At 39.9% G+C, this 16,688-nt stretch overlaps 2 protein-coding genes across 4 annotated transcripts in view; one reads left to right on the forward strand and one right to left on the reverse strand.

Annotated features, from left to right (window-relative positions):
- P130cas (Serine_rich_CAS and FAT-like_CAS_C domain-containing protein p130CAS) overlaps positions 1–12,510 on the forward strand; it is a 60,980-nt gene extending 48,470 nt beyond the window's left edge. For both annotated transcript variants that reach the window (XM_071775340.1, XM_071775341.1), the window contains exons 4-9: positions 5,844–5,973; positions 6,642–6,948; positions 7,365–7,711; positions 8,162–8,451; positions 8,980–9,336; positions 10,311–12,510. In XM_071775340.1, coding sequence (XP_071631441.1) covers positions 5,844–5,973; positions 6,642–6,948; positions 7,365–7,711; positions 8,162–8,451; positions 8,980–9,336; positions 10,311–10,598 — 1,719 coding nt within the window. In that variant the 3' untranslated portion in view covers positions 10,599–12,510. The remainder of the gene's footprint in view (positions 1–5,843; positions 5,974–6,641; positions 6,949–7,364; positions 7,712–8,161; positions 8,452–8,979; positions 9,337–10,310) is intronic.
- Positions 12,511–14,104: 1,594 nt separating this feature from the next.
- On the reverse strand, positions 14,105–16,587 carry Vnc (GNAT family N-acetyltransferase vnc). Of its 2 annotated transcripts, XM_071775358.1 has the most exons (3): positions 16,127–16,301; positions 15,807–15,953; positions 14,105–15,298 (listed from the first exon to the last, which is right to left on the reverse strand). In XM_071775358.1, exon 3 carries the CDS (start codon positions 15,053–15,055, stop codon positions 14,501–14,503), a length of 555 nt encoding a protein of 184 aa, XP_071631459.1. In that variant the 5' UTR covers positions 15,056–15,298; positions 15,807–15,953; positions 16,127–16,301; the 3' UTR covers positions 14,105–14,500. The 2 variants fall into 2 exon arrangements, with proteins under 2 accessions (XP_071631459.1, XP_071631458.1); XM_071775357.1 differs by lacking the exons at positions 15,807–15,953; positions 16,127–16,301 and adding an exon at positions 16,442–16,587.
- Positions 16,588–16,688: the final 101 nt, after the last annotated feature.

Consider the following 16,688-nt stretch of genomic DNA (forward strand, 5'->3'; position numbering starts at 1 on the left):
CTGATGATATGTGGTATATTTTACAAGAAATTTCCGAGGATCTCGCGTGAAAAATTCAGGATGGATTCTCTCGTATAGAAAATAAACGAGAAGCAGATTTTTTTGTATTTGCATCACTTCAAATGTCTACATATAAATATATAAACTGAAATTTTTCCGTCATATGTTTCTTCAAATTCGACTTCGGAAGTGTGATCGCAATGTGATCGAAATATATCGCAAATTTTTTGTCGCGGACATTTACGGCGACACCTTTTGCGACATCAAATGCGTAAGTCACTCCTTTGGTCGAGCCTAAAAATTCTTATCGCGGTCTGAGACAAGCCGAGAGTCCTGCTCCCGCGGAAGGTGGAGAGCCTCCTTCCGCGTTTCCATAGAAACCGTCTTTCTATCTCCCCCAGCCTTCTCTTTCTCCTTCCTTTCCCTTCTATTTCTCCCTTTCTCCCATTCTCTTTTCGCCCCTGTCAGGAGCGGATCTGTAATTAACGAAGCTGTAATTGAGTAATTAATATCTATCAATTTTTATTGCGTTTCGAATAAACGGTTAAATGAGCAATCTATTTCAAATTTGACGGTATTAATTTGACGATTATATTCAAAGAAGAGATCATACGCATTTATGTTACCAAAATGTAATCTACATTTTCAAGATTGATCGTGCAAATCTTAAAAAATTAACTTCCGGTTCGATAAAAATCTTTCACCCATTTTTAACAAATTTGATCAATAAGCGGAGTAAGCCGAAAGACGTGGCCGAAAACTTGTAAACCTCCAATTTATTTAAAATCAGTAAAGATAAACTGAGACAGCGTTTATTTCCTAAAATATTTATTTTCCGTAATACGACGTAAAATTGCTTTCGTAAATTATTTAAACTATACATTGGGGGAAACCTATATGTACCCTTCTGCTTGGGGTCTCCAGAATTCTGAATTCGTCACTGTCTCTCATTCTCCCTCTTCTTCTCTCCCTTGCTTTCTCTTGTGCACCCTCGTAGCGTAATACGCCTTTCACAGTTAGCGCCGCGACGCCCGGTATCGACCGAGGGTGTATCCCCCTTCCCCATCCCCGGACTGTTCTCCATCGCCACCCCCATTCCGCTGGTCCCAGTGCACCCTTGCGTTGCACACGAGCGCTCTCAACCTTCCAGCATCCTCCTCCCCGCGCCTACACCCCCCTCTAGTACTACACGTCACTACGATAGTACTACTATTCGATTCATAATAACAAAGAACACGCGATAACGTACTCGCGAGTAGCTTTAATTCACGAGGAATACAGACGGCGGTTCGACGACCGCTCGTACGACGACCGCACTCTATCATTTTATTCTTCACTTTACATGAGGAAATTTTGATTAACTCACCATGAATTGCGTGTATAGAGATATAGCTTCAATTTGTGTGCGTAAATGCAAAGTAGGATATAAAAACGTACTAAAAGTATAAACTTAAGAATTCATTCTTAACTTTATACTCGTTCTTGAGAACACTTTCTGCAGTTTTTAGGTTCTATCGAATTATACATCAGTTTAAAAGTTCTTTTATATAGTGAATATAAAAGTCTTTTATATTTATCTTATATGTATAACTATTGTATGTGTATTTATCTTGGGGCAAGAAGTTACTGTATCTTTTTAATTGTTGTATGCTATAGCTATATTATGATTCAACTAGGATTTGAAGCTATCTGAGATTTCGTAGAGAAGTATTACGAGGAAAAGATTATTATACAGGATTTAAAACAAGCTACTAATTATTTAATTCGTCCTCAATCAACAGCTTATTCGATCTTCCGAAAATATTTTGGAATTACATAAATTAGTTTTATTCTTTTCAAATCAATATCTTCTAAAGTAATAGAAGCTATAGATCTGAAAAGAAATAGATAATAGATGCCTTGAATACTTCATGAGTTCTCCACAAGTTTAAAACTATAAATAGCTACTATGTAGAAACAACTTATTAAACATTTAAGGGCTCTATTCTGTAAACGTTAACAACGTCATTACGTGCTTTGCGTAGATAATATACCATAGAAAAGCTGCGCAAAGCACATAACGATATCGTTAACGTTCACAGAATAAGCCCTTTAGGATCGTTTCTTAATTGGAGATCTAAAAGGATAAACCGATTATATTTTTTCATTATTTTTGACTTTATCAATTTGTCTCATTTAAACGATCGCTCTCTGTCTTCATCTTCGCTCGTAAATCGTGACGGGTAACCTTTGTCGCCTAAGAGGCGAGCTATAATCAAGGGTGAGTTATGGCATAATTAGCACATTTCCCGGTTCCGGATAACGGCCACTTTCTCACGACGAGTGTGCACTCGCAAGAAGGAACTCGAGTTTGCAGGGCGGGCAATTAGTGCAGAGAGCTGTTTTTTCGAAAAAAAAAAGTGTTTTCATTGGACTATCTCTTGTGCCTGAACTCTGAAATTTTGAATTGAAGCTCAGAACTTTGTTACTTTAATTTTACTATTCTCTCGTACTTGGTCAAAAAGCTTTTACGACGGATTTTGCCCAACTTGGAATAGTTCCAAAATTTCCAAAGTGAAGACTTTGAACAAATTAATTAATCAGAGGTTACTGTTTTAAACAATATTCTACTTTGGAAGAAATACAGAAAGATTTTATAAACGTATGTCAGAACTATTCTCGTAAAGTCTGATCGTAAACGAAGATAAAATAACAGCACGATCTCTCGCATAATCAGCGAAAGGAAAATAACTTCTTATAACGCACGCATGACATTCATGACATATAACAAGAATTAATCAGCGCGTCGTTTTTACAGTTTTACGCAGTTACATCATTCACACTTATATGCAATCTCGCTTACGCGGGCCAAGAACTTCGATAGCATTGAAACAAATCATTTCGGGGTTTCTTGCAAGCGCGCCCGATCGGCGAAGCAAATGGAGTCGAAATGATTTGTCGGTGGGAAGGGGTTGATTCGGAATCGTGGTTGTGGTATCGTGTTATTCGGTGGATGGGTTCTTGCCGCTTGCCCGATAAGAAACTGACCCAGATTCGCGTCGTATCTTCGGCGTTTCCGTGGGACAGGGCGCATTGAGGGAGCGCATCTTGCATGCGCGACTCCTCTCGTCCTGCCGAATACGCGATAAGTTTCGCCGATGGAAAACTTTCGGCCGTAAGTAGAAGATGGTTGGTTCCACTTCGGTAACGCGAAACTGACCGTCGACGGTGAATTGCGGATTGCTGATGTCGGCCGCGCGCGAGCTTTACGACGATACCGTACAGTCGAGGCTGCTCCGTTTTATGCGCAGGGCGTGTCCGACGTTTCTTCCACGTTTCTCTCGCGCGTTGCAATATATCTCTAGCTTCCCTCTGTACGTATCATGTTACAGATCATACTTTAATCTTTTACATCTTACTTTAAGAACGCGTGGCTGAGATTATCTTTAAAAAAAAAAACTGACAAGAGCAAGAAAAATGTATAGTAGCTTTCTTTCAGCGAGCCGCCTATAATTTTTTCAGAACTATTTTATATTCCATATTTTGAATACCATCACATATTTAAATGTATTTAAAAATAAAATTTATATGTATTATTATGTATACAATATATTTAAAGAATTTTTTATCTTTTAATCTCAATTTTGTAATGTATGGTATATATATATATATGTTTATTACTCTCTGCTTTTTACGAAAATGAGAAAAATTACCGGTACTCTGATACCTACGAGAGGGAAAGTTCTCGACTGCTGTTGTTCGTGTACCGAGACGTGCAAAGGAAAAAAAGAGAAGAATAGTAATAAAAGCGTAGCACGCTTAAAGCGTGTAGCGCAAGAGTTGCGGGGCTTCTATTATTGCAAAGCAGCGGCCGATGAGCCTCCGAGATTACGCTCTCCTGGGAAATGTTTCATCCCCTTTTTCCCCCGTATTTACCCGTCGCATCGACTTCCACGCTTTCACGTTTTATCAGCGGAATTACATTTCCCCGACGCGACGGACGGTTCAACGCTCGAAATGTTGCAAGCTTGCGTCGCCGTTACATCCAGCCGGTGGTTGCACGTTTAATCTGTGATACGAAGTTGCTGAAATATATTACTTTATTCATTTTTAATGAGCTATTTTAACGGACTACAAAAATGTTAGTAAATAAAAAATTTTATTTTTTAAGTGCATTTTATTTCAATAAAATTTTAATTCAAAAGGTGCGTTTAAAAATTAAAAAAAAAGAGAATAGAGTAGTGATTAAATTTGGATACGAAATATCGTACCGTTCACCGAATTATCTGTTATTATGAAACATTTCGTACGATATCTCGTGCAGAATAAATCGTGAATACGCCTTACAGTGTGCTTCCCACCGAAAGAACGGCGCTTTGACGATTTCGTCGATAGGAAATGGAAATTTCCCTTTTTTCCCCGAATCCTCCTCGGTCCTCGTAGGAAACTCAATTAGCGATCTCGTAGAATTAATCCGCGGCTGCGGCGGGCTGCACTCAAACGAGATCCTCGAGGCCACATCGCGCACAGTGGAAAGAGTAACAGAGCTGATTGGCGTTCGCGCAAATAACTTCGTTACGAGTTTCGTCACAGGCGCGGTTCACGTGGATTTAGCTCTTGTGGCGTCTATCGAATCAGTCTCCGGTGTTATCACTCTTTTTTTTTTTAAGTTGATTATCGAAAATGTTCTGGGAAACGTTGACGCTGTCACGGTAACTTTTGCGTCTGGCGCATATGACATTGCAATGGTTAATTAAACGAAAATGTAGATACCTAGTTAAAGCGATGGTTTGAATAAGGGATACGTGGTCTTAAAAATGTAAAGCGTTTTTTTGTTGTAACAACGTTGTATGATGACAAAAACGTCAAAAATACTTCATATTAATTTATATTCTTGACTTGAAAAGATTTATACGCACACATTTGTTATCTTGAAAGAAACTTTAAAGAATAGGCTGCAATATCTATTCTTTCATAATAAATCTTATTATTAATTTCTTTAATTTGTTGTATATATACGTATATTATATTATACATATTATTTATCTGTATCTTAGAAGTAAAGAATCATATCTCTATTATTATAAATTTAGAAAAAACAGGTTTTAAAGTTTTAAATAGGGAAATAATATATATTTTTAGATATAAAATAAAAGTAGCAATTCAATTTATTGAATTTTTAATAAAGTAACTTAACTGACATGTTTAATGATACAACTGTCAATAACGCTGTACCTGAAGAACTAGAGATACGGTTCTTTATACCTCTAAAAAAGTTTACATTGTGAAATCACGGCCACAGATTATTCTGCTCTGTTTGACAGGTCACGCGTTGCTCTAGCAACCTTGTTGTTGCAAGACATTTTCGCTAGATGGAAGAGAAACTCGTAATTGAAATACAATCACATAGGAATATAACCAAGACCGCTTTAGCGTAGACAAAGCGAAGTGCATAGTGAGGAAGAGTTAATCTTGAAAGAAAACAGTGGTGGAAATGTAACCGTTACTTGAACAACACAAGAAGCATATTGAGAATGAAAAAAGCCAGCTATATATGTATATAAAGCCGATTATATATATACATAATATAAATTATCAGAGCTGTATTAATCAACGATATATTAATTTTACATGTAGCCATTTAATTTAAAGAAATAAAGAATGAATTGAACAGATGTAATAATTTAGATTTTGAGTTACTTCTGTTGAAGTTAAATTTGTAGTTAACTGTTGCGGATAGAACGAGCGAACCGCGATGAAAAATGCCCAACTGCGAACGAGCGCAGGTGGTAGGAACACAAAACATAGAACTCGGATAATTAATCTGGATATAATTAATTACTTTGCCGCTTTCGATTACGCAGGTTGTAACGCCGCAGAAGTGTGGGGACGTCTACCTGTATGATCTCCCAGCAAGTCGGGGGAGTCCCGCGCCACCCTCCAGACACGATTCACCCCTCAACTCGACGAACAATGAGCATTCGCACAATACGGGTACGTTATTATTCACAAACTAAACATTCCGGCTATAACCGAACGGCGGTGATAAAGCCGTCTGCTAAAGCTTATTCAGTAACTGAGATATTGATTAACTTTACGTCTGTCGTATTGATCATTTTCGAAATGATTAATAACTATACTAATTTTCAATCATAATTACGGTGAAATAGAATTTTGGAATTAATTTATAAGTTTTTAACAGTTTTAAATATTAATCTACTCACGTTATATTATACCTTGCTAGATTTAAATTATCAAAATTGAGTCAAATTTTTTTTATTATTTTAGCTTCTAAAAGACATTTTACTTTTTCCAAAGTATATAATAATAAGTTTTGAGAAAGAAAAATATACCACGTCAGAAAAATACAAAGTTATAAAATATTTTATAAAGGCTCTTTCTTGTCGATTTTATTTCGATAAATTATACTCTAATTAAACATTAAGTATTCTTTATCATAATTTATTATCGCTAAACAAATATATATAAACTTCGTATTTATTTGCAAGAAGCGTCTATGAGGTCTTTTAAAAAGCCAACGTGGCGGAACATTTCGCGTTAGCTTCGTTTAAAAAGAGTCAACGCAGTTGACTCGCACAGTTAAGTACTCAGAAGCTGATCCGAGGATTCCCTCAAGTTTTGTTAACTTCCACCTTGCGCAGGACGGTATACGAGCAACAACGCGCGGAGTTCCATCGACAACGGGGGCGGCGACGTGAACGAGTGTTACGACGTACCGCCACGCGCGATCCCGGTGATCCCCTCGCCGGCGAGCAGCCCGAGCCCGGCCCCGTCGTGCTACGATACCCCAAGGCCGCCGACGTCCTGCACGCCCAACTCAAATTGCTCCGTCGGCTCCGGCATTACGCCGCTGGATTGTTACGACGTGCCGCGACCCTTGCAGCCCCTCACGCCCAGCAGCTCGGCCTCCAGCCTCACCAACGACGGCTCCCTCAGCGGTTCGAACAGGTACATCCTCGCTCGCATTTCCGCGATACGTCGCGTTATTCGGACTCGGGGAAATTCCCCGGACGTATATACGCTACGTCGACGGCGTTATGGCAACTCCCCCGGCGGGGTGTACGTTCCTTGGGATTCAGAGATCTCGAGGAATCTCGAAACTTTATGCGCCCGAGAAGTTTCTCAGCGTGAAATATAAATCAGGGGCTGAATAGAGTTTCAAGAGTCATTCTGCAAAGGATGATTTAAAGGGTATTGCGAAATGCGTCTGGAGATGCCTCGAGGATCCGAGATTCCAAGATTGCGATCTTCCACCGCGCTTGGAAATTTTTGGCAATGCCATCAGCAATAAATTCAAAGAGTTTTCAATCCAAGATATTTTGCTTCTCGCTCTCGCCGCGTGCATAACAATTTCTGAATTCCAGATCGAGTCTGGCCGCTCCGGATTACGATGTGCCCCGACCACGTCTTCCAGTGTCCTCGTTGCCGTCCCGACATAACACCCCCATACCGAAGACCCCAACGCCACCGCCGCCCTCGCAACAGATTTACGATGTACCAGTCAGCAAGGAGCTTCCGCTGGAGCTGGACTCCGCCCTGGAAGGTCTGCATAGGTTGCAGGGCGAGGCGTCCGCCGCGATAACGAGGCTACTGAGCTTCGTGAGCCCCGGTTGGAGAACGTCGCAGCGATTGGACGCCACCCTTATGGACCTGAGGCTGGCTGCTCTCAGGCTCAGAACGTCTCTTCACGATCTAGTTGAATTCGCGGAAGGTGAAGAAAGTTCAATTTAACTTCTTCAGTAGTTGAAGCTATCATAGAAGTTATCTTCATGAAAGTTATCTCAATGGAATAAAATATAATCATTTTCTTATTATTTCATAATTTTTCTTTAAATAAATAATTTTCATTTTTTACGTTACAAAATATTTAAGACTTAAATCTTCGTAGAAGAAAGTTTTATTACAAAAATATACTAAAAGGAATATTAATATATTTTATCGTAGATCGAAGAGTTGTTAATAAAGATAAGTGTATGTACATTAAAGTCTACTTTAGAGATTTTAAAGTAAGAATTATAGCTCATCTAAAGAAAACTTAACATATTCTTATTTCAATTTGCGATTTTTTGAATTCACAATAATCAATTATATCTTTCAATAAACAATAGAACATTGGATACATTGCCGCAGAAGTTTGATAACTATTGTGTTCTGCGCGCAGGTACGCTGGGCAATGCGGGCAAAGCGCCAGATAAGGGTCTGGCCACGAAATTACGGCCGCTAGTGAAGGCGCTTCGTGATTCTGACAAGCTCGTACAGGAAGCCGCTACCGAACTGGACACGATGGAATGGGACGCGAGTAAGCTCTGTCGTGGCGGTGGTGATACACCGACACCTACTAACGGACCTGCCTCGCTATTACTACCCGTACAGTCAGACCCCCTTGATCAGCTGATCGCGTGCGCTCGAGCACTCACGGAAGACGTTCGTCAGGTCGCTAGTTTCATTCAAGTAAGTATATTTTGCAGTCGTGAGATTTAATGTATTCGTTACGAATAATGACTTCTGATCTCAAACGTGAGAATGGGCTAATCGGATCATCTCAATGTCCCTGAAAGAAAGAGGGTGCATTAATTTAGATCAACCTGACGAATTAATAATGAAAGCATTGGTGTTAAAGTTTCTATCATTTTATCTATTCATGTATATTTTTAATCGATATTATTTTGCTGCGTAATTATATTTCGAGAATAAAAAAAGGAATCTTAAATCTAACAATAAGTAAGAAATCTATTTTTTAAATTTTCGATTTTTCTTGTATTAAGAATTAAAATGGAGAAAATGGAAAAAAAGAGCAGGAGAATACTTATAAATCTAATTTTTTTATTTCGAAATTAAAGAACTCGAAAAATTAGTTATTAAGTATTTTAAATTCTTTCAATTTCTGTTTTTCTTTTGGAATATCGCATTATGTGAATGAAGCTGATGACATTTGAGGGATGAGCCTTTGTTGCTGATAAAGGAACTCTGTGTGTGCAGGGAAATTCCACGTTGCTCTTTAAGCGGGCGTCGATCATCTCCACGGGCAGCAGCAACAATAGCGGCGCCGGGGAGGATTACGACTACGTAAATCTCGACTCGCGAGAGGTCGTAGCGAAACAGCGAGAGGAACTGCGATCCACGCTGCCGCAGGAGCTGCGCAGCAATTACGATCTGCTGGTGTCCGAGGCGGACAATGCCGCGATTCAAATGCCACCCACGACACCGACGCCCATGGATCCCAACGACAAGCAATTGTTGGCCTTCTATGTCGCCCAGGTCATCACGCACGGCGCACACCTGACTCACGCCATCGACGCCTTTCTGCAAACAGTGGAGCATAATCAGCCACCCAAGGCGAGTTGAATTGTAACAATTCTTGTAATACTGGTGCCACCCGTCGCGCTCTTTCGCTCAAGATATATAGACATCGAGCTATGTTGATTGTTAGCTAAAGTAACAAACGGTGTCATTCTCGTCTCGATAAAAATTGAGATTTGAATTTTCTGCAATCGTTCTCCTCTTCGAAGACACTTGTCATAACGCTATAAATTATTTTGTACAAGTTAACGCATCGAGAGACATTTATCGATCGATAATATCAGTTAAAGCGACGCTTCATCTTTGTCTTCTCTCAACAAAAGTTGATTAGATCTATTGCAATCATTCCAGAATTCAGTAAAAATGTTCTTCCACCTTTTCACATTTGGTTTGAACATTGCACTTCTTCATATCACGAGACACCTTTAAGTACATGTGCATATGGGTCAACAGTCTCGATAAGAATGATACAACTGTAGATATCGGCGGTGCTATTGTGTGACAGGGTGCCTTTAAGCTAGCACTGCACGTCAAGTGCATATTTCCATTATTTTTTCATGATGACCTCTTTTCCTTCGCAAGTGCATTGCACGCAACCGGCATCGCAGTTAAAGATAAGTAGTTAGTAAAGTATACATTGTGTAAAATGTAGGGAACGAAGCTACAGAGTTAGAAAATAATGCTTGAACCTTAGAATATCTCAAAGATATGATAAACAAAATAGTAAAATATACAACTGTCTCAGATACGTAACGTATAAAAATGTATAAAACGAAAACAGTATTTACTAACCGTTAATCCCTTCATGATTTGTCCAAGCATTGCCTTCGTGATTTTCACAAACTTTCGGTAATAAAATTAAATTAATAAAGAAATATCTGTTCGTCATATTCAAATAATCATTCATTCAAATCATTCATTCTTCAAATAGTTTTTAATTTCTTTTTTGTTTATTATCGAGATGAATTGCAAGAAGGATCTGTTTGAAACATGCTATGAAATTGTTACAGGTTTTCCTAGCTCACGGCAAATTCGTTGTGCTGAGTGCGCATCGGCTAGTGCATATCGGCGACACGGTGCACCGGAACGTGACGCGCAACGACGTGCGAACGCGCGTGCTACAATGTGCAAACGCCTTGAACGAGGCGCTCGCACAGACGGTGCAGAAGACGAAGCAGGCCGCCCAGTTCTTCCCGAGCGTTACCGCGGTCCAGGAGATGGTCGACAGCGTCGTCGACGTCTCACACCTGGCCAAGGATCTCAAGGTCGCCATGATACACGCCGCTCAACAGCCCTGAGAAGAATTTTCGTCACGACGCGATCGCAAAACCACAAGTTCCTTCAACTGAGATGCAGTCTTCGATAGATTTTTTCTCCTTAACGGAGAAACTTCGAGACTGTAGAAGATTCAAACGCATTTCTGGATTTATCCCCGCGATTTGAAGCTTGTTGCCAATCGCGTTGATAATTTGAAGATAATGCTCGAGGGATCATATGCTGAATCTGTTCTCCGCGTTTTTTATTTCTTCGTCGAGGTTTTAAAGGAACATCGCTAAGAATCTTCAACGCGTTGACGAAAAAAAAAATATTCTTTCTTGTATGAAAGTGGATCAAAAATATCTCAGGAATTTCTCATGAATGTGGTCCTTCAAGCGTTATCTGGTGGGAGATGCGTATCATTGATGGCTCAGCCACTTATGAATAGAAATACAATAGTACTAAATGCGCCTCTTATTTTTTCGGAAAGAGCAAGTACTAGCGCAAAAGTGTTTTGCTTGTCCCGACAGTACTTTCGACATTAAATGGCGAGATAATCAAACATGTACGCTTCACGAAGATAAAAACATGTTCAGATATCCGCGCACTTTAGTGCGTCCCGTGCAGCTATTATCCCACTTCATTATAAAGAAAATCCGTGGCCTAAAAATAGGAACCTGCTACTGCCAAAGCTCCGGTATAGATTGTAAGAAACGAAGAAAACCACAACCCTCGGACGAGTGTCTTTGTAATGTACTCGAGAATATAAGCATTATAATCTTTCATAGGAAATATATGTAGCCGTTCAATTAGACGTTCAGGTAGATCTGTGAAATGGAGTATAACGAGGCCAATAGCTTTCTGGCACGAGTAAATAAGGCACTTCCGAAATGACACTTTCGCGAATTTGCGACCTGGTAAGCATCCGGATTATCTTGCCACGTCGCAAAGTCTATTTCGGATATACGCCGACGACGTATGCAGCTAAACGTGTTAGTAGTTTTATAGATGTATGTATACAGTAGAACATACACACACGCGACTAGACAACATGTATTCATATCTCTCTTTTAGAACCGGTTTTTCATCGACATCGGTTAACTGTAATTCTAATTTCGCGGATTCCTCGTTCTTTTGAAGGAAATTAGAATAAAAAGGCAACAACTCAAATTGCGATTACAGTTAACTGATATTGCTGAAATCTCGGTGATTAGCAATTTTAATGACCGGTTTGAAGTGTTTCCCTGTAGTGAAGAGTCACCGCTGCTTTTACTCGAAGGCAAAAGACCGATATGAATACCGAATGTCGAATTGAGGAACAACCGCGTTTCTGTTTTTTTTTTTGTAACTCAATCGTATGTCGGAAAATTGGCACCAAGAAAATTCAACGCAGACTTCTATGCGGGAAGTACATACACCTTTTTGGGATACCCCGCGAAGGCAAAATTATTACTTGTTGCGGACAGTTTTTTTAGAAGACAATTTTAAATGAATTTTATACGAAGCTTTTACCGCCGGGTTACGACTTTTTCGAGCGCCCAGGCCTTTTTACCAGGCTCTTCCATAACGGTGAATTTGTCACGAGCGCACACACCGTGAACCGCAATCAGCGACGGATCGAATTTGTAAACTGCTAACGCGCAAAAATTTCCACGGCAACTACTCGCATATTCGCGAATCTTTTTGCACAACGAGACCAATAACGCCTTTTTTTATAGAGCGAACGAACGAATGTTTTTATTAGATCTAGCAGATCCTGTGGCAGACTAACACCGACAACGCAAATGTTTAAAGAATATCGCATTCAGAATTATCGTTTTATCTCCTGAGTTATCTTTTGCATTTCTATTTATATAGATCAATCATAGAATTACTTTTTAATTATACAATCATCGAAACTTTTTTTTTACATCAAAATGAATCTTAAGAACTGAGGCAAAACCGAACTTCACGTTAAGATCCGAGATTACAGCTATCTTCAAGCTCACGCCTGTCGAGGCCAAAAGTATATGTATACGATCCTTCCGCTAATTTGCGGCGCACTTGTTCTAACGGCATTCTCCACGTGCGAAAGTGTACTTAAAAATAGCTCGCTGACTACAGCACTCGCTCAACACGCGGAACCACCCAACTTTGTATCTATTAGAGTTTTACCGCGCCTCGTTTAAACAACGGAGATATAATTGTAAGTGTGAATTACGCACGTTATTAAGAAGCTGCGTATTAAGATGTGACCGGCTGTTTTTGTTGCAGCTTTAACGAGCATCTAGAATTTCCCTTGTTTCATGGGAGTATCTCTCTTTCGATTCTTTTATTTTATTTAGATTAACTAATGTGATTTACTGTGTGTAACGGAGACGAAGCGACTTTGAAGGCGACTTACATTTATCTTACATTTATTATTATTATTATTTTTAGAGACTATATACCCAAGCATATCGCGCATGGAGAAGCGTTTATACACGAACCTCGTTTACGAGACTTGTATTATAATTTATTGACGAAGCGTTTTTGTAATTATAATGCATATGGCAGGCAGTTATACATATATAGATAGATAGAATTGTATATTTAGAAATTTATATGATAGTCGAATCGATAGGTGCTTATCATCCGCGTTGAATCATCGTATTCAAATATGTGTTGTAGCATTAAGTGGAATATGGTTTCTCCTTTTTGTAAAACGCCGGTTGATGAACGTCGCTAACCACGCGAGCATCAACTCATCATTTCCCTGATTTCCCCTTTTATACATTGTACCTGGATGATCTTTTCGCGATAGTTGTGAATCATCCTCGCGGTCACTCGTAAATGTATACGTAACGGTATTACTATAAACTTACGAGAGCATACGATAGCTATATATCCGAGAGCAGCTATTACAAGATTAGATAAAGAGAAATTAGAAACGAAAACTCTCGATATAGCGCGCGCGATGATTCCTTAAAGGAACGTTGATCACACATCGAAAATTGGTTTATCACAATGACGCTTTAAATCATTTTTTCGGTATAATCGCGCAAGGACAATTCCTGCGTTTTATCATTGAAGACTCCTTTGTGTTGTTTGCAAAGTAGAGATGCGTTATAAACTAAATAATTATGTTACCTTAAGAACACCTTATTTGTACATAGATATATTTATACATATTATATATATATATACATAATATAATTATTCCTATTACAGAAATGGAGTATGTATACACAAACATAATAGAGTACATCCGAGATGCATTAGTGGAGTAAACTTATTTGAATATCGTGCAATGTCAAAAATAATTTTTAAGCCAAAATACATTGAAAAAGACAAAGAAAATATCTATCGAGACAAATATTCGTAGATCCGACTTTAAAGTGTAAGTATGAACTGTATAAATTGAGCCCATTTCAGTGCTGTAAAATATTATTTTTTTCTACCATACTTTTTAACAACACGCTTGACAACGCCCTGAACAATTAATATTGCATACTGGCGCGTTACATATGAATTACAGTTGCAGTCATTCAATAAAGTTATGATGGAAAAAAAGTCAAGATCGAATAGATTGCCCTTTTCAAGAATCCTTTATTTCTTACATATTTATAAGTCAATTTATAAGTTTTAATTACGTTGCGCATTGTGTGAACTGAAAAATACAACAGTCCCAAAGTTCAATCTTACTCCGTATCGTGCAAACTTTAACAAGTATCCTCCAGTCGCATATAAAATATTTTTACTAGTGTACCACATCAAACTTTGATAAGTAGAAGCTCTTGCCCCATGCAAGAAATAACAAAGTATTCATAATCAGTTTTAATTAATCCCCCAGACACGTAGTCTCGGACGTCATCTCGTCATTTCTTGGCAAAAAGACATGCAGCGGGTTTATTCTCAGATTTGCATCATCGAACGAGTGACTTAAGAATCCAATCCTGTCTCGTCAGCAGCGGTGATGAATGGACTAAGAGTGATCGCCGCAGCATCTACCTAAATGTGTGTGAACATTGCCCTCCTTGTGCGCTCTGTCTCTAAGAGCCTTCTCGTGATGGAAGCTGGTAAGATCACGCTTCATAGCATAAGCATCTTCGCCATCCGCATAATATTTTGGCTCTACCTCCGACACCTCGAACTGCAAGCTGCTCGTGTACAAATTGAGAGCCGCACGATTACTTCTACGCACATGCAGTGAAACGTATTTCGCTCCGAAGCACTCCACCATCGCCCGAGAGGCCTGATTCATCAACTTTTGCGCGATGCCCAGCCTTCTGTGCGAGCGTTTTACAGCCAGACTGGTAATATGTCCGTGGGGATTGTCCTCGCAGTCCTCCTCCATTTTGGCGAGCACGTATCCCACTATCCTTCCTTTCTCGTCCTCTGCTACGTAACTCAGCTGCGGCCACGAGAGAGCGTGGTACAGATAATATTTCATTTGGTAATTCTCAGGTAAGCACTGCAAATTGCAATGCTGTATATTCAGCAGGTCTTCCGTAGTCGCACAACGTATGTTTACAGACATTTTGATCGGATATATTCTATCGTGTGATATCCAAGATTCAATTTTGCTTTATACAATTATTGCGTTCGTTATTATGGTTATTAGAGCTCCAATGTAATTGTATTTAATCACGGCGAAGTTTCTTTATGCGTGCGCGACCGTTCTTCAAATCGTTAACCGACGACGATTCGCTCATTCCATTCCCAGTTAATTCTCTGACGAAGCGGAATCGTGATAGGAAGAACGTCCAGACTAAGTACCAACCTGTTGAAACAAATCATCGTGTGAATATTATGTGTATGGTATGTAATAATGCAAAAACAAAACAAAATAAAACATGCATGATTTCAATAATTATATATTCAGTAAGTTTTATAATTCAAGCTAAGATCTTGAAATATATTTACATAATTGAAACGCTTATCTCTTGCCCGCTCTATCTTATTGTCACTAAAGTAAGCAATTTAAACATTTTAATGATATAAATGTACTTCAAACTTTCAGCTTGAATTATAAATTTCATATATATGTATGAAATTCTATAATTTAGTGCTTGAATATACTATAGCAAGCTCTTTATCGCCACTCAAGGAAACAAATGTAAATGACATAATGCAAAAAAAATATGCTTATCACTGTGCGATAACGATATACTGCATGATGACATACAAAAACAATGTGAGCACTATGTATGAGTGTCGCAGCACTAAATTTAGAAACTACTAGAACGCAGTTAGGTGTCTAAAGATCACGATTCGCATTTTACAGTTACCAGGCACGCAATCTGCGCTTAGCGCACAAAACAAGAAACTCGTGTGTGTGTCTGCCGAATCCGCGTGTTTTTATTTTTCCCCCTGATGACGTAATTACGTCGGGACGTCGTGACTAGGGGCACCAGCGCCCTGATACGTGTGCTTACCTATCACAACAAGGAGGAACACTATTAATAGACTGAATATCACGGAGAACGCCGTCAGGAAGATTTCCATCGAGATCTCCATCGGGATCTCCATCAAGGAACCAAAAGAAACAGAAGGGTAGAGAAAAAAATAAGAAAAGGAAAAGAAACGTGGAAGAAAAGACTTTCCCTACGTCCTGCGCGCGTGCGATGGCATAACGTCTCTCTCACGAGGGGGGCAACTTCGCGCACGAGCGGCACCGTATGTACGCACGTGCTCTCGCGACCCGACGACAGGGTAACACCGGATGTCGCGACGACGACGACGACGACGAGGCGCGGCGAGTCCTCGCCCTGCCTCTCACACTCGGCACGCCATTTTGAAAATCGAAACGACACAGGTGCACGCGTACAGGTTATGGCTCTCGCCCCCCCCTTTCCCCGCTCGCAAAAGCGCGCTACGCCGCCCGGGTGCCGGTTACGTCGGCGTTCGCGCGAACGGCACTTACCGAGGTCACGACGCAGCTCAGACGGTCGCCCCAGGTGACATAACCTCCGCGAGTCTCTCGAATTTCTTCCCGCCGGCGAACGGTCCCGCGGAAGCGAGCGAGCGCACCTAACCTAACCTAACGCCACACGACGTGCACTCGGAGTAGCAAATAATGGCCGTTTGTTTGCGACTGCGACTGTTCTCGGTGTCGGAGCAAGTGCACCTGTTGCACTTTCTGCACTTGAAATAAAATACATGTAATATAG

The sequence above is a fragment of the Temnothorax longispinosus genome, chromosome 4 (genome assembly GCF_030848805.1).
Source record: "Temnothorax longispinosus isolate EJ_2023e chromosome 4, Tlon_JGU_v1, whole genome shotgun sequence".
NCBI lineage: Eukaryota > Metazoa > Arthropoda > Insecta > Hymenoptera > Formicidae > Temnothorax > Temnothorax longispinosus.

Bases quoted from the DNA above. Each gene is read 5' to 3' on its own strand.
- Vnc (XM_071775357.1), bottom strand. From the start codon at position 15,055: ATGTCTGTAAACATACGTTGTGCGACTACGGAAGACCTGCTGAATATA.